The following is a 21,765-nucleotide window of genomic DNA, read 5'->3' on the forward strand; positions in this document are numbered from 1 at the left end:
AGCCACAATCCTCAGATCTCAGCCTCCTGAGTAGCTAGAATTACAGGCCTGAGCCACAGGCACCCAACCTCTCACATTTACTTTGCCCAGGGACAACCTCATATTACAATCTTACATACAGCCCATGTAGCTTGATACTTTATAGTGTGAACCAACACACTCAAGCTTGTCCTTGAAGTGTGTCTTACTAATGTTTTTCCCTATCTCTGCCTCCATGTTGCTGGGATTACAGGCATGATACACTTGTCTTGGCCCAATGGCTAATATCGAATTCTTTCTCATCTCAATGTTGGAAGGTAATATTATTTTAAAATAGGAAAAGCAGCATTAGGGCTGCAGAATTTAATAAGCCATACCATTATATGAATGTCAGAAGGACTTGCAATTATCATTTCCTCTTCTTTTCATCTAGCCAACTGTCACAAGTCCCTCTCTCCTCACAGTGGACGCCACTTAAAATCCTAGAACCTATCTTCTAGCAAAGCACATACATACTAACTGGGGAAAAACGTGAGTGTTTGCATTTGTGTGTGCTAGTGCAACCATTTTTGTATCACCTCCTTTGACTCCAACTCAACAAATAAGGAGATGGGCTGGGAAGGTGGCTCAGTAATAGAGCTCTTGCCTTGCATGTATGAGGCCCTGGGTTTGATTCCTCAGCACCACATAAGCAAAAAGAAAAAGGCTGGAAGTGGTGCTGTGGCTCAAGTGGTAGAGCGCTAGCCTTGAGCTGAAGAGCTGAGGGACAGCGCCCAGGCCCAGAGTTCAGGCCCCACAACTGGACCAAAATAAATAAATAAATAAGGAGAATTGAAGCCAGTATAGAATTTACTAGAAACTGCAACTTAAGATTCTTCCTTAATTTTGAACATGTCAGATATGCACATAAACAGATGTTTTATTAGCTACTGAATTTCAGAACCCCAAACATACTCAGTTCAAGCTACTGCTCCTTTCTATACTAGTTATATAACACACTAAAAGGATCTGATGTCCAAAGAAAAGCCTAGACAACATTTCAGGTCTTCAGTACTCTGCTTCAGTATGACAAACTGAAATTGTAGAGATGGTCCAATGATTACCACATCATGGGGCCTAAGCATCACATGAATATCTGCTTTATTCTAATGCAGGTATAGGGAAATTGCTATTTTTTCACAGTACAACAGAGACAAAAAAAAAACGGAGCTTTTCAGAACAAATGTTTATTTAAGGATTAAAGGAAAACAAAAACATTAAAGCATAAGGAGTACAACTGAATACAATTTACCTCATTTGGTCTGAATCTTGAAAAAGTTACTCTAACTACTTACCTGAGGTAGATTTAGGTTGGCACTGCTTCAAGGGAACCTCCATCCATCCCAGAAGTTACCGTCTAGCTTTAGTTACAGGCTCCCAAGTGGTCCTCTCCAACCTCAGGTTATGCTATATGAGTAATACCAATACCTTTCCTTCCATGGTTAAAAAGCACTCAGACCTGTTTCATATCCCCAAAGTTCTCCATTTGAGGGATGGTCCATTGTTAATTTACAGACTAGAGACAATTATCAGTAAAATTAGTTAAAAGAAGGGGCAAATCATTGCCCTGCTAATGATAGCAACTGTCCCCTTATTTAAAGTCTCTCTAGTGATTAATACACAGCCATAAGGCTAATCTTCATTACCATTATGCCACATACCCAATATTCTTTTTAAGTATAACAACTGTCATAACTTATATGAATGATAAAGCATGATTTTTCACTAAAGAAAAAAATACAACTTGTATTTATAACGATGGGCAATTTTTTCATGGTATAAACTAGTTATAAAAAGTACTGAAACATGTCATATCAAATTAACTTACAGTACCTGTGTTCTAAAAGAAAACCTAGAATCAGATTATTTACTATTATTATAAGCTATATCCACTGACCCTAAGATTATTATGATCATGACATCATTAGGATCAAAGCTCACAGCCAGATATAAGGTAGCAGCAGCCAACTCCATGAATCCAAATACCAATAATTCTTCTCTGGAGTTCAGGTATATGTTGGATAAATCAAAGCCATCAGAGTCTGACTAGCAACAAAATATATATTCACATCTACAGAGTCCCATATGCTAAAGGAACCTGAAATGTATTTTAAAATGTCCTTTAATCTGAGGGAAGAAAAAAAAACAGAAGTAACCATTTATACACGCAGATTACAAAATTTCTAGAGAATGTTCAAAACCATAATTACACTGTTAAATTGGAGTCATATGCTTATCCTTACAACTCCAGGGAATCTGCTAACTTTTTTCCCTTCTAGCACTTAGAATCCTTATTCCAAGCCAAATATATACCTTATTATTGTGTTGACTGCAATCCTTCCCCTGGGATTAAAGGGTATTGTTCTCTTTTCTTGGCAGAACTGAAATAAATGAAAAATGTGTCATTATGTGGCTTAATTTGCTATAAATATTAGCAGGAGAATGGAATGAAAAGGACACCATCTTTGGAGTCAAGATGCTCAAAGTCTTACTCTGATACTAATAATGTATTATGCATCTTTTCTCTGTGCTAATAGTTAATTTTCTTTATTTCATAGGAGACAACTGAGGGTACTAATCATTGAAAGAGATGATAAATCAAGTCATAAAAGTCTGCATATGAACACTATAACCTTTATCCTGGAATTTGTATTTTGAGTTGCAAAGAAATAAATCTCTCTAGTTTGATATCTCAAGTACCAATAATAACTTGGAAGACATCTTAGGGAAAATAAAATATTTGGGAGTAGGCCTCAACCTATACTACATTAAAAAAAAACAACTGAGTATTCTGCTGTTTTATGAGACTGATTCTAAAAGGGGAAACCATTGGAGTAGTTCTGACCTATGATAACTACTCCTAGGTTTTCATTCATTCTTTTCACAGCCTGCAAGAGTCCCATGTTATTATCAATACACTATTCCTACTGTAGCCAAGAATAAAAAGGAAATAACCAAGAAGCAAAATCTATAGTCCTTTTCCCCAACAGTAACACATGCCATATCTTATATCACAAGATTCCAGTCCCTTCCTTTACTGGATGATTGAATTTTAAAAAGTGACAGTAAAGCAATCATTAAGTGGTTCAGATAAAAGAAAAACATCTTTACCTGAGTAACCCATCAGGTCTACTTTGACCTGCCTTAACTCCTTCCAGAACAAGCGTCTGGGTATAAGAAAAATTATTTCCATACTGACTGTATTTCAAGTTATCTGTATCACATGGTTCAATTATGAGAACAGTTCTCATACAAATATGTACATAATTTCTCACCCACAATTAGATCTCACTGGAGCAAATTTTTCCAGAGAACAGGTTCTTTGGGGGCTCAATTAAGTAAGACAGGAGTTTCTAGCAAAGCTTTTTTCAGACTCAAAGTGTATATGGATTTTTCCCCCACTTATTATTAGAGTTCCCTGATGTACCACCACAAGAGCTGATCATTGACAAGCTTTTCTCTTTCAGATACTTCTAAGGTCTTCAGATTTTTTTTCTTTTGGTACAAACAAGTAAGGCTTTCCAACAAATGTTTTTGTCACACTCAAGACAAATATATAATTTTTCACCATTATGGCTTCTCTGATGGGTAACAAAGTCAGAGTTCTGTTGGAAGCTTTTTCCACATTGATTGGGTTTTGTCCTAAGGGTAGGTTTTCAGATGTCCAATGAGATGTACATACTGTCTGAAGCACTGTTGACACTGAAGGTATTTTGTTTTCTGGTATGAATTCTTTTACAAGGAGGGCTGAGCACTGCTAGAAAGCTCTCTCATACACACACAATCAGGGTTCCCTACCTGTATGAATTTTTCTTTGAGTGATCAAGTTTGAACTCAGACTAATGGTTTTCCAAAACTCAGAGCACTTCTGGAATTTCACTGGACTAATGGATAAAGTGTTGTTAGGACAGCTCTGTAGGTAAAGCCTTTCTGATACTTCCTACAAGTGCAAGTTCTCTGGTCCCCACTGAAGTCTGAGAGCTGAGGAAAGTCTGAGATTCACCAGAGATCTTCATCTTATTGAGTTCTCTGGCATGTAAATGCATTTTGTGTGTGTTTATGTGTATGCATGGTGGTGTAACTTATTTTCTGGTCAAGATATCTGTGACACTTCAGATGCATGTGGTGGACTGAGCTCAAGATCTGTCTCACCCATGTTACAGACATAGGGCTTTTCGCCAATGCGTACTGTCTGATGTTGAAGAAGGGCAGAGCTCTGGTGGAAGCTTTTTTCACATACACTGTATTTGTAACATAGCTCCTCTGTTTGAGTTCTCATTTTCTGTTGGGAAACAAAGTCCATACCTAGGAGGAAGCCACTCTCACATGTAGACCATTGATGATGTGGTTTCTCTTCCATGTGAATTCTCTGATGTACTATAAGGTCTGAGCTACAGTTAAAACTTTTTTCATATTCAAGGCATTTAAAAGTATGAGTGTGAGTGGCCTGGTGTCTAATTAGGTTGGCACTCCGAGTAAAACTTCTCATACATTCCAAGCATTTATACGGCTTCTCACCTGTGTGGACTCTCTGGTGGACAATGAGGTCTGACTTCTGGCCAAAGCACTTCTCACAGGCACCACACTTATAGGGCTTCTCCCCAGTATGGACTCTTTTATGTACAATGAAGGCTGAACGGTGTCGATAACTTTTCTCACACTTATTACATTTGTAGGGCCTTTCACCAGTGTGAGTTCTCTGGTGGCTAATAAGATCGGATTTCCCACTAAAAGCTTTTTCACACTCCAAACACTTAAATGGTTTCTCACCTGTGTGAGTTCTTCGGTGCCTTATGAGGTTGGTACTGCGACTGAAACACTTATCACACTCACTACACAGATACGGTTTCTCGCCTGTATGGCTTCGCTGGTGGACAAGCAGATCCGAGCTCTGACCAAAATTCTTGCCACAAATGTCACATGTATAGAACTTTTTACCTGCATGGGTTCTCTGGTGACCTGAAAGGGCTAAATGGTGCCAAAAGCTCTTTTCACATTTGCTACATTTGTAAGGTTTCTCATAATTGTGGATCCTCTGGTGTGAAGTAAGATCTGAGCTTTGGACGAAGGTTTTCTCACACATGTCACATCTATAAGGTTTCTCCCCAGTACGGATTCTTTCACACATAAGTGCTAAGTTTTCACAAAATTTTTGTTCACGTTCAAGGCACTGGTATATTTGATGATCTATTTGAGTAATCTCATGTACATGAATAAAAATCTTTTTACCCTTCTGAGGGCATACATGATATAATTTCCTTTTTGGAGTTCTCTGATTATATCTCTCTTCTGAAGTGTACATTTTCTATGGCTCTCTCCTAGGGACTTTTCCACTGGTCCTCTTGACCCATCATTGCTTTCATAGTCATTTTCTCGATAAGAACCTGGAAGATACATCTGTTTCAAGCCTTTCAGTCATAACTTCACTTTTACCAGTTTCCAGCATCATCCACATTATTTTCTTATTTGGTGTCTCCAAATCTGTGAGACAAAGTAAAAACATTAATATTCCTAAAACTAAGAAAAGAGTTCTCAAAATTAAAATCACTGTAGAAAAGAAATAAATTTTTAGTGTCCATAAGTGTTCTATGTTTTGCATGGGCTCATTACCCAAAATGCTTGGAAATGGAAGTGTCTTGAATTTCAGAATATCTACATAAACATTAAATGCCTCTCCCATTCAAGTCTTCACAATTGTCCCAGAGGCCAGATGGTGAATAAAAAAATAAACAAAAAACTTAGGGCTAGAAAAAAAAAATACCTGAAATACTGTTTTTAACCAACTGACACACATTCAAAGGAATGACTACACACACACACACACACACACACACACACACACACACACACACACACACACACACACACGGAAGCAAACATTCACATGTTGCTGGAGGAAATGCAAATTGGTACAAGCTGTCCAGAGGGGACAAAACTAAGTATACTTTTAACACTTGACTCAGCAATCCCATTGTGACTGAACATACATTTCCAATAATATACAACACAAATGCACAGTTATTCAACATGTTTATAACTGAAAAACTCAAAACAACTTAATGTATTAGTTTAAATAAACCATAGCATATAGTTGAATAACCCTTGCATATCTAATGTAATGATGTACCAGGTAGCTATAAAAGTATAAAGGGAAATTTCATAAGTTGACATAAAGTAATTTCCAGGAAAAAAAATTATAAATTTTAAGGTGTAGACAGCCTGGGCAGGAAAGTCTCTGAGACTCTTATCTCTACTTAACCACCAAAAAGCCAAAAGTAGAGCTGTGGCTCAAGTAGTAGAGTGCTGGCTGGCTTTGAGCAATAAAAGCCAGGAACTATTTGTTTCCTGGCCCTGAGTTTAAACCTCAAGTCTGGCATGCACTTGTGCGCACATACACACATACACAAGGGTTTTTAATGCTATATTTTGTGTTATAAAGTAAAATTGAAGCCATATAAGCATTTATTTAGCCCTTTGGCCAAAAAGAAATTAAGAGACTCAGATCTCAACCTCCTGAGTAACTAGGATTACAACCATGAACCACTAACTGAGAGGAAAGTCTGTGAAATTTTTATCTCCAAGTAAATACCAAAAAGTCAGAAATGGTGCTGTGGCTCAAAGTGGTAGAATTGAGCATAAAAGCTCAGAGACAGAACCCAGGCCCAAGTTCAAGTGCCAGGCCTGGGGCTAATTATTTTAAATGAAACATGAGCAAGTCTTTGCACAACAGGCAAGTACAGAGGATAGGCTCAGTTCATATTCGTGGTTTTATGCATGTGACAATAGAATTGAGAATAAAACCTGTTGCTTATTGAGCATCTCATGAGAGCAGGCATTGAACTTTGTCTTTTACCCCAAGTTGTCACTTATAGTAGTAACTCCATGAAGCATGTAACTTATCTAGTTTTGCAAAGGAAACATTGCAGATGAAGGAAGTTAATTTCTCCCCAGTAACACATCAGTATCCAACTCTGTGGTATGAAATTTACATATGCTCATTTTTCTCTCCTACTAAAAATATAATAGCTATTAGGATTAGGACTCCAATGTCCCTAACATTTGTTGAATGAACAAAAATACAAATATTAAAACAAGAAATTGGCTATAATTATCCTCAGATCTCCAGTAGTTATACATGATGCTAAGCCAGTTGCCCTGAACAGGTCCATCTGACAAAACCAAATATAATCCTTAAAGTTTTTGATCAAAAGTACTCTCCACCACAATGCTTCTCTTACCCCATTCTAGGAAGAGATTAGTATTCTCTTTTCATGTGTAAGGTCAGTGAGCACCAGAATAAACAGGCAATAAAAATCCAACCTGTTAAAATGAGCCATAGAATTTAAGATGTCACAGTTATCTTTATAGTTAAAGGATGTATAGGACAATCAAAATCAGCATTTTAAGCATTATCTGAAAAACAACTAATGGTAACTATAGATAATATCACTATTAGGGATTATCATCTCACTTCTTTTTTCATTGATTACAGAGACTATCTTATTTAGTCCTCCTAAGAAGGCTGTAAAATAGAAAGCATGATACTTAGGACAGGTATCAATTTACCTAAAAACTCACAGCGAGTTAGGTAGAGAAATAGGGTTTAAAAATCCATCTGACTCCAGAGCCTGACTCCACATTGGGCCTACTGCCTTCTTTGTGTGTCAATCAGCAAGCAATTGCTGCAAGCCTATCTGTGAATATATATGTGCTCACTGAAAAAGAGTAAACAGTATATTTACTTTGGTAGAATAGGGTCCAGTTTTATTACTGCTGTGTAAGAGCCTAACAAAGAACTGTTCCTGTTTTCCATGTATCTTCTCCCATTCCTTTTGATAGCATCCCTATCCCTAAACCCACAGTTTTGTAAAAATGTACAGCCTAGAATAGCACTTACCATAACAAGAAACTGAAGACTGACTCTTTTACTTTGGATGTCAAAGGGTCTCTAGTCCAGAACTATCACAACACTCAATTCTTCCCTCTCCTAGAAGAAAAAAAAAATCAGTAATGCAGAAGACAATTTTGTTGAGTTCATTTGTTTTTCTACAGCTGGCCATTTAAATATTGGTCCCATTTACTCTTTAGTCTTGTCAGCATTCTTTATACCTTACCTCTTTCTACCATTATTTACATGGTTTCCCTGGCAAAAAGTTCATTCCTTATCTGCTCTACACAAAACGTCAAGAATCCTTCTAGATGACAAAATTAACTAACAAAGCCTTAAGCCTTGTTTTGTTTGTGTTAATTTTTCTCCTTCAGCTAATTGCTTTTGTTTGTGTTATCTCAACTTCTGCAGCCAATAATCCATTCCTGGACTACAAACAGTTAGTGCATGTGATTAGTGTATATAATACAAAATTATACTTAACTACAGGACCCCCCCCCCAGGAAAAAATTAGCATGAAACGATTAAACAAATGATTCTGCAAATAGATTACACTGTAACAAAACTAATCTCTTCTTTGAAGACTGAGGAAGGCTCCGTTCAATGTCCTTCCCCCACCCCTTCACAATATATACTAAAGCTCTATATTACCTAGAAGATTAATATCACCTCTGGGATCCAGGGAACTCAAGTATCTCCTTTTAACTTCCCACTGAGCATCTTACAGTTAGGTCCTCTATCCCCAGGGCGCCAGATCCAGGTCCTTACAGACTCCGAGAACAGAGGCTACTCTCCTCCGGGGGTCTTGGGTGCTGCCATGCATTTCTACCCCGACCCAGACAAGTGTCTAGGCTTTGTAGGCCGCATCCCTCCCAGCCCCAACCGCTGCGCTTACCCAGGCAGCGGCCAGAGCCGCCTAGGGAGGGCACTTCCGGTTACTCTCCGGACTCTCGAATCTGAGCTTTCCGGCGGCCACAGACTCCGCGGCGGTGGACCAAAGGGCCCGGCTTTCAAAAGACAAGGAAAGAGAAGTTTGGAAAGCTGATGTCAACTAGGAGCAGCTCCCTTTGCACGCCTCGGCTAGAGGCAGGCCGCTCAGGGTCGCTTTAAGGGCCTCCAAGGCCAGCAACGTTAGCCCTCACAGGCCAGCTGAGAAACCACCGACGCAACCCCGCCTCCGCAAGTCACGTGACGAACCCCGCTCCAGCGACCTGGGCGGGCCACCCTCAGGTTTTGGGCCAATAGGGTCCGAGATTCCGAAAGGGGGTTGGGCCTAGGGACGCCTGCGCCCCTGGGTCTTGTCTTGTGCGCTGGGGGCTGTAATTGCGCAGTGAAAGATGGAGATGAAAGGACGTCTTTGCGGCTACCCTGAGAAGCAACGACGCCACAACTCCATGTCCAGATTTTTGGTGGTTAATTGGACAAAGAGTCTCTCATATTTGTCTACCTGGGCTGGCCTTAAAACCTAAAGGTCTTTGGTAAGTTTTCACTGGAGAAGTCAACGGTACAAATACTGATCTCAGAAGAAAAAAATGAGAAAGTCTTGAAATGAGTAGGAAAACTAAAAGAAAAATGTATTTACAGGGGTTCCCTGGTCAAATAAATACCAGTAAGGACACCATTTTCTTACTTTCAAAAAGTTAAATGAGGGCTGGGAAGGTGGCTCAGGGGTAGAGTGCTTGCCTTGTATGCACGAAGCCGCAGAAGTGGCACTGTGGCTCAAGTGGTAGAGCGCTAGCCTTGCGCTGAAGAGCTGAGGGACAGCACCCAGGCCCAGAGTTCAGGCCCATGACCGACAAAAAAGAAAAAGGTATTATAGAAGCAAACAATGAAAATACATTACAACCTGATGCTGCACACCTGTAATCTTAGCACTTGAAAGATGGGAGGCAGGAGAACTCAAGTTCAAGGGCAGCTTGGGCTACATTGTGAAACATTTCCCTTTTTCTTTTTTCTTCTTGGTATTCTCTATCCTTTCAGTCACCTAGAATGTTTTCATTATCTGTTTTGTTCCTGCCATAGTAAGTTTATCATACTATTATTTTAAAGTTTATCATACTATTATTTTTAAATTATACATTCCATATTTCTTTTGATTTATGTCATTTTTATGTAACAAAATGACTTAAGAAGTGCTGATTAAAATAATGCATGACTTTGAAAATGTATTAAATATTTTTTAAAAGGTTTAATAAAAACTCCTGCAACTTAATGAATACAATAAAATCAAAAGTATGCTGAGTGGGGAGAATGCAATCATAATACCCAATTATATCCCACAAAACTAGAAAATTGAAAGGGGTTAGGACTAGGGAGAATGATGAAAAGTGTGCTATGGAACAAGATGCACATGTTGAATGGTAACCCCTTTCTACAAATACTTAGATCTAATAAAAATATAATTCAAAAGAAATAGCTCAGTGCTGATCGTTCATGCTTGTAATCTTAAACTACTTAGGAGGCTGAGATCTGAGGATTGTGGTTTAAAGTCAGTCCCAGCAGAAAAGGCCATGAGAATCTTATCTCCAATTAACTAACAGAAAACTGCAAGTGAAGCTGTGGCTCAAAACGGCAGAGTGCTAGCCTTGAGCACAAAAGATCAGGGACAGCACCCAGGCCCAGACTTCAAGCCCCACAACCAACAAAAATAAAATAAATTAATAGTGAGTTGATAGAATAAATTATTTCTCGGAGGTGGCGCTGTGGCTCAAGCGGTAGAGCGCTTGCCTTGAGCTGAAGAGTGCAGGGACAGCGCTCAAGCCCTGGGTTCAAGCCCCACGACCAACCAAAAAAAAAAAAATTATTTCTCATAGTCTAACTGTAAAATCAATTAATAGGTTACTTCATATTTAATATATAATTGACTCATCAGAAGGTGTTTTTAATATGTACATACATTCTTAGTAATAAAATTCTAACATGTTGTTAAAGCATAGAAGTCCTAGCATATTATCTATAATTTGTATTAATTAGAATAAAATGGCTATCTGTTGGCTGGCTTGCTATATCATTTTGATGGATATATATATTACTACTAATAGAATTCTTTGTCAGATGTCACCAAGGTAACCAAATGGCTTTGTCCTTTGGAGTCTGCTAATCATAGCAATTTCTACCTCACTACTTGGTACTTGGCTTCTAGGTCCCAGAGAAACACATGCAGTTTTACACTTTCCCAATTAAGTAGTTATTTAACTAGGCTCCCTGGGTCTTCAGCTTTGTCACACTCATTAAAAGTTTTCAGCTCCCACAAGGTACTTCATATAATGAGCCACTGAACACTGTTCTTACCAAGAGTGTCATTCTTTACTGACCCATGTTTCTAGCAGTCATCCATCTGAGATGATCACCTTTTCGATGTCAGAACAATAGGACAACTGAAGATAACTTGGCTTCTGGAAAGTTTGAAACATACATATAACCAATCTCATTATGAAAGATATAATCAGAGATGACAGTACTTAACCTATAATGGGCTGGTACAATTTACAAGTTCAGACAAATCTTTAAGAAATCACTTTTCCCTTTATTATATTCAAATAGTTGTACAAAGGGTTTCAATTTAACATCCACTTACATATACAATGCATCTAGTCAACTAGTCCATCATTCCTCCTCCCTTTTCTATGTTAATTTTTTCTCAATATTATGTTCTTTCAAACTTTTAATTTTCCTTTTATTTACCCTGTTGCCTGAGTTCTCTTCCTCTTTGCCTTTTCTTCCACGATTACTTTCCTACTAAAGTTTTTCCCTTCTACAGCTGTTTTTTCCGTCTTTTTCTTCCTCTCTCCCATACTTGCTTGACTTTTAATTCCCATGCTTGTATCTCCATCACACTTCTACTCTTGCCTGTTTCACAAACTTTCATTAACAGCTAAACTAAAAAGCTGACACTGTCACCCTTTAGCTACTTTGAAGCAAAAATTATGTTAAAAGAACAGTCTCTCAAATCACAGTGGCAGGAATTTTCACACATAAATCCAGATGGGAAAAACAGAAAACAAAAAAAAAAAAAGCGCGAGGGGCTGGGAAGGTGGCTCAGTGGTAGAGCACTTTCGAGGCCCTGGGTTCGATTCCTCAGCACCACATAAGAAAAAAGCCGGAAGTGGCACTGTGGCTCAAGTGGTAGAGTGCTAGCCTTGAGCTGAAGAGCTGAGGGACAGCGCCCAGGCCCAGAGTTCCGGCCCCACGACTGGACCCCAAAAAAAAAAAAAAAGCGCGAAAGCATTGTTATAAGCACATATCAGGATAATATAACAAATGGGAAAGTTGAACCTCACCTAACAAAGCAATAAATTCAAGAATCAAAGTAATGAACACCAGTTTCTAAACTGCTTAGAGACAAACAGCAGATTAACTCTTGAAGTGGAGGGAGTAAGGATGAAGGATGTGGTGCTAAAAACCAGAATTGTATCTTCAAACCCTTCCCATTCCTTCCATGTGCCTTCTGCTATCCCGGCAGAAAGCTGAAAGCTTATTATGGGCAGAGAAAAGCAAAAGATTTGTGGAGTGGGAGACACACTAGAGGTATTAAGTAGAACACAGAAAGAATTCAATTTATCCATTGTGCATAGTAGGCACAGAAGATTCCCAAGCTTATAGCCTACAATCTTTTTGTTGTTGTTGTTGGTCGTGGGACTTGAACTCTGGGCCTGGGCGCTGTCCCTCAGCTCTTCAGCTCATGGTGAGTGCTCTACCACTTGAACCACAGCACCACTTCCGGTTTTCTGGTGGTTTATTGGAGATAAAAGTCTCACACATCCTTTTCTGCCCAGGCTGGCTTTGAACTGCAATTCTCAGATCTCAGCCTCCAGAGTAGCTAAGATTACAGTCGTGAGCCACCAGTGCCCAGCTAGTCTATAATCATTTTATAGCCCATTAAAAAATTTTAATTCCAATAAATGCAAGAAAAAAATACTAAACATGTAAATATTAAAAACATTTTAATAACCAATATATAATGAATCCAACCTGAACTATATTTCTTAACTGGTTACAAGAATTAACAGTCAAAAACTTACAAAAATCCTATAACTATGGGTGCCAGGACCACAGTAAACAGGGATGTTACATGTTCATGTGTCTACATTTTGGAGGAACTTTTTTTTGCCAGCCCTGGAACTTGAACTTTGGTAATGGATGCTATCCCTGGGCTTCTTTTGCTCAAGGCAAGTGCTCTACCATGAGCCACAGCACCACTTCTAGCTCTTCTGAGTAGTTCATTGGAGTTGACAGTCTCAAAGTTTCCTGCCTGGGATAGCTTCAAACTGCAATCTCAGCTCTCATCTTCCTGAGTAGCTATGATTACAGGTATGAACTGGCTTGGAGGAAATTTTTTTTATTAACATGGAGAAAGATTCTTAGCCAGATCACCCTAGGTTAAAATTCTGTTGCCATCCCTAAAAATGTACTTGGTTTTTCCAAACACCTGGAGAATCAGGATGTAATGGTTAAAAGTATATGTTATTATCCAGGTGTTGGTCGCTCGTACTTGTGATCCTAGCTACTCAAGACACCGAGATCTGAGAATACTGGTTTGAAGTCAGCCTGTGTAGTGAAGTCCATGCAACTGTTATCTCCAATTAACCACCAGAAAACTGGAAGTGGAGCTGTAGCTCAAAGTGCTGGAGTGCTAGTCTTGAGCAGAAAATCTCAGGGACAGTGCCCAGGCCCTGAGTTAAAGCCCCACAACTGACATAAAGGGAAAAAAAGTCCCATATAGGTTCATTAAAAAAAAAAAATCCCACAAAATTTTATGCTTGTTTTAGAGGGGAAAACATGTAGTATGTAGATTTGGTCAGATTGAACCCATGAATTTTTTAAAAAACAAAAGTTTGCTTTCAGAACTATTCTGATTTTTGTTAGAAATCACATATTACAGTTTTGAGTCTGCAGACTCAACAGAAAACAGGTAATGTGCTCAAATTAGGATTCACAGAGGAAAAAGAATCAAAGTAAAACTCAAATATTTATAATCATAGTCTACCACTTCCACTCTGGATAATTTAATCTACATGAGATTTCGTAGTTTATAATGACACCCAAGTTTTTAGCTCCTTTTATTAAAAATATTTATTATAAAAGTGAGGTACAGAGGGGTAAGTTACATAAGTGAGGTACAGAGTACATTTCTTTTTGGACAATGTCACTCTTTCATTCCTTTTAATAGCTCACTCTGACCCAGTGAAGCCATCAGGACTGCTTTAGATACTTGCTTGTGAACCCCTTATCTAAGCCACAACACAAGTGTCCCTCAGAACACTATTCCCAACTCCCTTCCTAGGCTTTGCTCACCTTTACACGCTTTGACACACTTTATACATGAAGTACTGTTCAACTGTTGGGGCACATATGAATCTTTAAGACTTCTACTGTCGTTTTCTCAGCTCAGTTCTCAGAAATGAACTAGGAAAATTTCAAATCTAACCCATCTCTGAAGGCTAATCACAAACCAAAACCGTACTGAAGCACTCCACTCCTACCATGGGCCCCTACTCTATCCCTTACATGTTTCTATCCCATTGTCACCGTTTCCTCACAGAGTGGCTTAATATATGTTGAATTACATGATTGACAAACTGAGCTAAGAAATTGGGTGGAAAAAAAATCTGGATTAGAATGATGGACTAAATTAGATCTCCCAAGACAAGAAGATAGAATGAGGGATCAGAAATGTGGCTTAGTGGTAAGAGTGCTTCCTAGCATGATGAAGCCCTGGGTTTGATTCCTCAGTATCACATAAACAGAAAAGGCCAGAAGTGATGCTGTGGCTCAAGTGGTAGAGCGCTAGCCTTGAACACAGAGAGGCTCAGGAACAGTGCCCAGGCCCTGAGTTCAAGCCCCAGAACTTGGGGGGGGGGGGGGGGAATGAATATAAATGACTGGAACAAGATCAAAGTTGAAACATTCAATGACTCTCACCCCTAAAACTAAAAAAGCATCTATAAACATATTTTAATTTTTTTCTTCTATAAATACATCTTGGAAAAAGGTTCCCCAACCCAATAACTACAATACCTGAAAAGCTTTTCTAAATACAATAGATGTTGCTGCTACCCTTACCTGTAGTCAATATACAGACTAATGTTAGTCACTTTAGTTGAAAACAAAGGCCATTTGGGAGGTCAGAAGTGACCCCAGTGAAAAAGGGGCAAAGAACCACAAGTCAAACAAAATGAAACAGGCATTTACTATAGTCATAACCATGTTAGTATGAAATAAGTTATTTCATCCTGGCACTTAAGAGTGTTGGGGCAGCAAAGAGGCTTAACAAAAGTTCCATGTCTGAGACTTCACCAGCAACTCCTGGACTGAGAAAAACAGAAAATGTGAGCATGGGCAGTCATTCATCATTCTAGCATGAGGTAGACAAGAAGCAGGGCTGTGCTAGGTGAAGAGCACTCTGTCTCTCAGAAGTCCCTGGCTTGCTAGGATTCCTCCACATTCTCTGAAGATGAGGGGGCTCCAAAAATCCTGGCAAGGAGACCTCGGTTAGAACGGGCCTGGTCCTCGGCATTAGCTAGTCGAGCCCTTTCCCGTCCTCCTGGGCGTGCAGCTTTCTTGGCCCTCAGCTCCTGTTCTGTGGGACGCTGGGCAAATGCCCAGGAGCTATCAGGCCGAGCTGTATCACCATCAGCAGCAAGGAAGCGTTTTCCTCTTTCCACACTTTGAAGATAGAAGTCAGTCTCACGCTTGGCCTGAGCCACCTCTGCTCTTAGACGTTGCCGGCGCACCTGGCGCTCAAAGGCAAGGTGTTCACTGAGATGGGACCATGTGAAACGGTGCAAATACTGTGGGCAAGAAAATTTAAGGAAAAAATGTTCACATATTTTCCCATCTCCCTCTGATTCTGTATCATCCTCCTAGCTTCCCTCAGATATGCACATATGTATATGTATATATATGCATATATATGCACATATATATATATATATATGTGATATATGTGGTCAAGAACATAGAGTTATTTAGAAATGAAACGATAAAGTGAGTGGAGGTCCTTTGTTTCTCCAGTCCTGTTTGTTATATCAACAGAGGGGACTAGCAGCTGCACTGGACATTGATGAAAATGAACTAAGAAATTCAAGGGCAGCAATGGGAGGGAGGGAATGAGAGGGAAAAGGAATAGCTTACACTAAGCAAAAGGAAAGAAATGTACATATCATCTGATGTGGAAGAAATAGTTCTATTGTGAAAGCTCATAGAATTCACACACATTATAGACCATGATTATGACAATTTCCTATGAAGGTTAAAATGTGTTTGCAACTTTAAGTATCACTATCTCACAATACTGTGAAATTTTTGTAATCACTTAATCTCAATAAAAAAAACTATTTTTAAAAAAATAAGTAAAGCTCCTGCCAGGCGCTGGTGGCTCACACCTGTAATCCTAGCTACTCAGGAGCTGAGATCTGAGGTTAAGTCCGTGAGACTCATCTCCAATTAACCAACAGAAAACCGGAAGTGGTGCTGTGGCTCAAGTGGTAGAGCGTTCACCTTGGGCTGAAAAGCTGAGGGGCAGTGCCCACGCTCAGAGTTCAACCCCACGACCGACAAAAATAAAATAAAATAAAAAATAAAGCTCTTGTAGAATTCAGCTGTGGGAAAAAAAAAAGTTATAAATAGTGCAGATCAAGAAGGGAGAATGAGCCAACAAGAGATGACAGGATCAGGATCTCTTGGGGAAGAGAGGAGATTAGAAGTATAGCATTCAGACCTATAGTCTCACCTTAAGATTCCAAAGATCGTAACGGAAGGGGCTGCGTTTGCGGGCACCCATAGGCGTGTTGTGTAGACTGGCTGCCACCCGCTTGGCTATGCGTTTGTCTCGGAATTCCACCCAGCCCTCAGTATAGTCTTTGCTGTACTTGGATCCCTTTTTTCCTCCCGAAGCTGCTGCCGCCTTCTTCTTGCGTCTTACAAACTGATCTGGGGAATCAAAGACAAAACAGTGGTCTAGAAGTCCCAGGCAACACCTGCTCCCACGCATGTCCCACTGGCCACGATGTTTTCCAAACCTGACAGCGGAGGTCCCAATTTTCCAATTAGATGGAAAGAATAATCTGTGAGGTCTCATTCGACCCTCTCTTCAAATAATATCCCTTCATCAGGCCTCTAAATGGACCCGAATCAGCACCTAACCCCAATTCCGTATAAGGTCTGCAAATGGGGGCTGGGAGAGGACAATCACACGCTCTCTTTTAACAGAGATGTACGTGTTCAGCTTGGTAGAAATACCAGAGGCTTATTCCAGTTGTACTCATTTAACAAATTGTTTTAAAAAAAAAAAAAAACGTTCCGGAGAGGTGTGAGGAGCCAGAATTAGAACCCAAGCGTTAACAATCCAAGAATTAAGGCCCCACAAGGCACACCTGCGACCAACCCGCCCCTTTTCCCTCCGCCCCACGCCTTCTCCTCCTAGGCTGCACACTACCGGTTTACCTGCCAGAAACAGGGAACCAGGCGGCGTCGCAGACGGGGCAGCGAAGGTGTGCACCCCCTGGCCTTGGGTGCACCCACCCGCCGCCCTTCCCCATCTGGGCCGGTGAGCTTACCTTCAGCCTGGAAAAAAACGCGTCCGACCTCACCGTAGGCGCTGAGAAGGTTGCGGACGTGCAAGGGCCGGAATCGCGGCGGGATGTGGCCCAAGTACACAATCCCTGGAACGATCCGCTTCTTGCTGCCGCGAGCCGCTTCGTCGGGTTCACCCTGCTCCTCCTCCAACTCTGGCTTCTGGTCTGTCCCTTCCAGAAGGTCCCGCTCGGTGGGGGACAGCGACTCCTCTCCCTCCATGTTGGCCAGTACGAGTAACACGACACCCGTAAAGCAGTCGGTGCCGACTGACGTGCGTCGTGTGCGACGGCCTTTGGGGGCGGAACCGAGGGATAATTACCCAATGAAATAAAACGACACTGCTGCCTGCGGCGAGGGGCGGGCCTAGGAGGTAATTACCCAATGAAATAAAATGATACTCCCGGGTCCCGGAAAAGGCAAGAACGTTGATAGCCAAAGGAGGGGGAGTCTCCCGGCGGGGAGGAAGTTCGGAGTGCTGGGGACTGTGTGAGAAGTTCTCCAGAGGGAAACCCACATAGTTCTCGAGTTGGAGTAGCAGAGGTGGAAGTAGATATTGGGATGTTACAAGAGGCGGAATGCCTTGTGACGTAAAAAGGGCGCCGCGGAATGCCTTGTGACGTAAAGAGGGCGCCACAGGGTCTTCCAGGAACTCTAGAACTTCACTTTGGACTGTTCTAACGGTCAGGGGTCCTGGTACGAGTGCGAATGTGGCTGACTCACGTCTCGACGTTCATAAGTTTCAACTTACAAATTTAAGTGTGGATGTTGTACTTGGTTTTTTTTTTTCTAAGTTCGAGTTGTGAGGATCGTGGTTCCAAGCCATCCCTTGGCTGTGAGGCCTGGGATTAACCACCGAAAGCACTGGACGTGAAGTTATATTATGGCTCAACGAAGTCCAGAGTTCAAGCCCCAGGACCCGAACCAGAGAGAGACAGAGATTTAATGTAGTTTGTCCTTTGCAATTGTAGTTCCCTTTGGGGAATTTAATTGAATTTGTTTCTTTTTAACTTAAAAAGGAGAGAGAGAGAGGAGAGAGGTTTAGTGTGGTTAGTCTTTGCAATTGTAGTTGGTGATTTTACCTTTTGGGAAATTGTTTTTGCTTTTAACTTAAGGTTTTTAATTTGACCCTGTGGCCTTTTTTTAATGTAGCCTGAGTGATCTAAAGAACTAGTTTGGGGAAATGGAAAGGTTTGGAAAAAATTATATTAAGTGAAGTAAGCCAGGCCCAAAGAAGCATAGGTCCCATGGTTTCCCTTATTTGCAATATCTAGTATAGGTATGAGTCAAGCGGATAAGGTCAGATAATGTGATGTTAGGAAAATGAACCCTTAAATATGTATTTTAATGTTTTCGTTTCTTTCATGCATGTGTTTCTAACACATTTATAAGATTATTTCTTTGTTGCTTTGTATGTCCCTCCCCCACAGTGTAACCCCCGCTTTCACTATATTTGATGTCAGTATAACATGTGGAGGAGATGGGGACAAACAAGTCGTTTAAGGATTCAGGTGGACCTGTTGCAACAATGAGAAGTACAAAATGTCATGTCAAAACCAGCTTTACAATGTCGGTGTGGGGGGGGGAGGGTGGTATAATTGGGTGGAGGGAGGGGGGTAAAATTGGGTGGGGGGAGGGGGGAGGCGGGGAAGGGAAGTGAAGGGTAAACAAAGGAGGAGGCTGCAATGCTTGGTAAGAAATGTATGCATTATCCTGCCCATGTAATTGTAGCCCCCCTGTACAGTATGTTCTCAAATAAAATAAAATACAATTAAAAAAAAAAAAAAAAAGAACTAGTTTGGCTCCTGTTACGCTTATGGGTTGCTATAGTGTCCACATAAATACATATATATTGAAAATACTCGAGCTTTCCTCCCACAGCGGTTTCGCTTTCCTCTTTTCCCGGGGTCTATGTTAGCCCGCAAGACTAGACTGTAAATCCTTTTTCCCGCTCTGCCCTACGCAGCCGCGGTCCTCACCAGGCTTCAAGGGCAGCGATCTTTCCGGGGAAGGATCGGAGGGCGTACCGGCACACACACAACCCCACCCCACCCTACCCTTCTACAAAGGTGGGGGTTCCGCCCCTTTTGGAAGCTCTGGGTCTTTCTACGGGCCCCAACTGCTTGGCCGATGCAGAGACAGACAGCATTGGGAACTATGTATTTAAAATATGTAGTCTACTTTCGCGTGCTGGCCTAGGATATTTAAGAACCATCGAAGCACACCGCCCCTTGCTGTGGCTTAACTTTCCTCCCAGCTCCAGCCAAGTAGCCCAGAGTACAAAAATGTGTTCAAAGTTAAGAGAGAAAATAGTAGCAAGACGGACGCTGAGTGCATTTCTAAAGCACCAGGGGCCCAGCGCTCTTTCGTGGAGTATCTAAAGGTTCTCAGATGCCGGTTTCATTCATTTTACTGAGAACTTTCCAGCAGTTGCCCTGGATTCCTTTCATGACGGTACGTTTTTAAATTCTTAACACTGAACGTCTTCAAACAATGTCCATGAGTAAAACGGCACATCTTGGGGTTACTTCAAAAGATCGGAAACTTAAGGGGCGGGAGAAGGGGGAGGGGGAGTGGAGACACATAGAGACCAATAGTGCGAGAGTGTGTCCTGTGTGTCGATGTGATAGCTAAATGGTAGCCTTCGATGATGTTTTTTTTTTAAACATTTGTGTATGTTTGAGATTGTTAGTAATAACTTGTTTGTTAACATTAAATAGTAATGTGACTGAGGATCCTAAAGGACCATCCAATCTCCACAAGAAAGTGAAAAACGTATCATGATGTCAAGATGTCTTTCATTCCCATTCCTGGCTGTTGTTTCTCTACCCGGAAAACTTACCCGGTTTTCGAGACTCCCTCCTTAACAATAGTGGGCAGGGATACTTGATTTCAGGCGGTAAACTTAGCTGAAGGCCGTTCAAAACATTTGCTCCTTCGAGCCGGAGTCGAACCAGCGACCTAAGGATGACCGTCGGCCAGGAAACTCTACAGTCCTCCGCTCTACCAACTGAGCTATCGAAGGATTTGCAATGGAGTGTTTTTAAAATAGACTAAAGCAGTTTAAACAGGTGTTGATGGTTTGATGCCTGTAATTTAGTTTCTTTTGCTAGATAAATTTCAAAAGTCCTTTAGGATGTTAGAAATGTTTAAAAACTGATCGGACTAGTAATTGTACAATCACATAAAAAAAACTTTCCCCATGTAATTGTAACCCCTCTGTTCAGTATTTTCACATAAAAAAAAAACTTTCCTTGAACATGTAAGATGTGTGCTTTTTAGTGTGTTTCACATAGGTTTTTAATATGTTCCCTGTTTGTATAGTATAAATAGAACTATCCCCGGTATTGTACTTGTCCTCCCGACTTGCCTCCTGAGCAAAAGTGAGGCCTCAGCCTTCCATGCTTGCCCCGGAAGCTCCCGTGCTCCGGCTCCTTCGCCCTCACTGTGGAGCCCACTGAGAGGATCCCCTTAGTGCCCCCCACCTTTCTTTTCGAATTCATGCCTACATCGTTCATATCTATTGCCGTTGCTGGAGTGTGCTTGAGGCTCCTATTGAATTTTTCACTCCGTTGTAATCACGAGACTATTAAAATATTCAAATATCTACATTATAAAAATACCGTTGTGGGTTTTTTCAGTTTTTTTTTTCTTTTTAGTTTTGAGACAGGGTCTGGTTATGTAGCTGTGAACTCATAATCCTCCAGCCCCAGTCTCCACAGGCAGGACTGGGACTGGGATTACACATGTACACCAACGTTTTCAACTTTTGCCCCCCACTCCTAGTAAGGAGGAGGGACAGGACTGTGAAAAAATGGATTTCATCCCCTTTTTCATCGTTAACCCTGACCTTTTCTAAACAATGCAACAAGGGGGAAAAGATGGGGGTCACGTGACGTCAGTGGGCTGAACCCAGGTTAGCGCCGCGGGGGACTCGCCCAACTTTCTTTTGGTTATGTTTGAAATGGTCTTTAATAAAATGTATTCAAAAGACACCATGATTACAAAGGATCCCAAAGGCTGTGCTGTCTCATATCTTAATCTTGAGTAAAGAAAAAACAAAGTGAGACTCTTGCCGGCCGGACGCCTTTCGTATTTCTGAACTTTTCAGGCTCCTCTCTGAACTCGTCCACCAGGCATTGGCTCTCGGTTGCTTGATCCGTTGTTAACTCCGTTGGAGGAAGGAGAAGGAAAAAAAAAACAAACAAAACAAAACTACATCTGGTTAGCACTGCAGAGAGAAGGGAGCTGAAGGGGGGGGCTGTAAGGGGGATGGTTTAAGGAGG

The 21,765-nt window shown here is 41.0% G+C and overlaps 2 protein-coding genes and 1 non-coding gene across 3 annotated transcripts; all 3 read right to left on the minus strand.

Annotated features, from left to right (window-relative positions):
- Positions 1-1,198: 1,198 nt before the first annotated feature.
- LOC138828354 (zinc finger protein 322-like) lies at positions 1,199-9,061 on the minus strand. The gene is given in 4 exon segments (XM_070024391.1): positions 1,199-5,247; positions 5,250-5,499; positions 7,916-8,005; positions 8,802-9,061. Coding segments are annotated over 2 exon segments (1,302 nt in total). The 5' UTR covers positions 5,416-5,499; positions 7,916-8,005; positions 8,802-9,061; the 3' UTR covers positions 1,199-4,111.
- A 6,015-nt stretch (positions 9,062-15,076) lies between these two features.
- Abt1 (activator of basal transcription 1) lies at positions 15,077-18,021 on the minus strand. The gene is made up of 4 exons (XM_070024392.1): positions 17,861-18,021; positions 17,464-17,772; positions 16,638-16,837; positions 15,077-15,696 (listed from the first exon to the last, which is right to left on the minus strand). The coding sequence occupies exons 2-4, from the start codon at positions 17,699-17,701 to the stop codon at positions 15,334-15,336; spliced, it is 801 nt and encodes a 266-aa protein (XP_069880493.1). The 5' UTR covers positions 17,702-17,772; positions 17,861-18,021; the 3' UTR covers positions 15,077-15,333.
- A 2,391-nt stretch (positions 18,022-20,412) lies between these two features.
- Positions 20,413-20,504, minus strand: Trnay-gua (transfer RNA tyrosine (anticodon GUA)). Its single transcript is given in 2 exon segments — positions 20,413-20,448; positions 20,468-20,504. It is a non-coding gene; the product is annotated as a tRNA-Tyr (tRNA).
- Between the last annotated feature and the right edge of the window lie 1,261 nt (positions 20,505-21,765).

This window comes from Dipodomys merriami, unplaced genomic scaffold, assembly GCF_024711535.1.
Source record: "Dipodomys merriami isolate MVZ:Mamm:240054 unplaced genomic scaffold, mDipMer1.0.p SCAF_16, whole genome shotgun sequence".
Lineage (NCBI taxonomy): Eukaryota > Metazoa > Chordata > Mammalia > Rodentia > Heteromyidae > Dipodomys > Dipodomys merriami.

Excerpts from the sequence above, each read along its gene's own strand:
- Abt1 (XM_070024392.1), bottom strand. The coding sequence starts at position 17,701 with ATGGAGGGAGAGGAGTCGCTGTCCCCCACCGAGCGGGACCTTCTGGAA. Across the intron at positions 16,838-17,463 it reads CGTTTTTTTCCAGGCTGAAG|ATCAGTTTGTAAGACGCAAG; the intron begins GTAAGCTCACCG and ends TTGATTCCCCAG. Across the intron at positions 15,697-16,637 it reads ACGATCTTTGGAATCTTAAG|TATTTGCACCGTTTCACATG; the intron begins GTGAGACTATAG and ends TCTTGCCCACAG.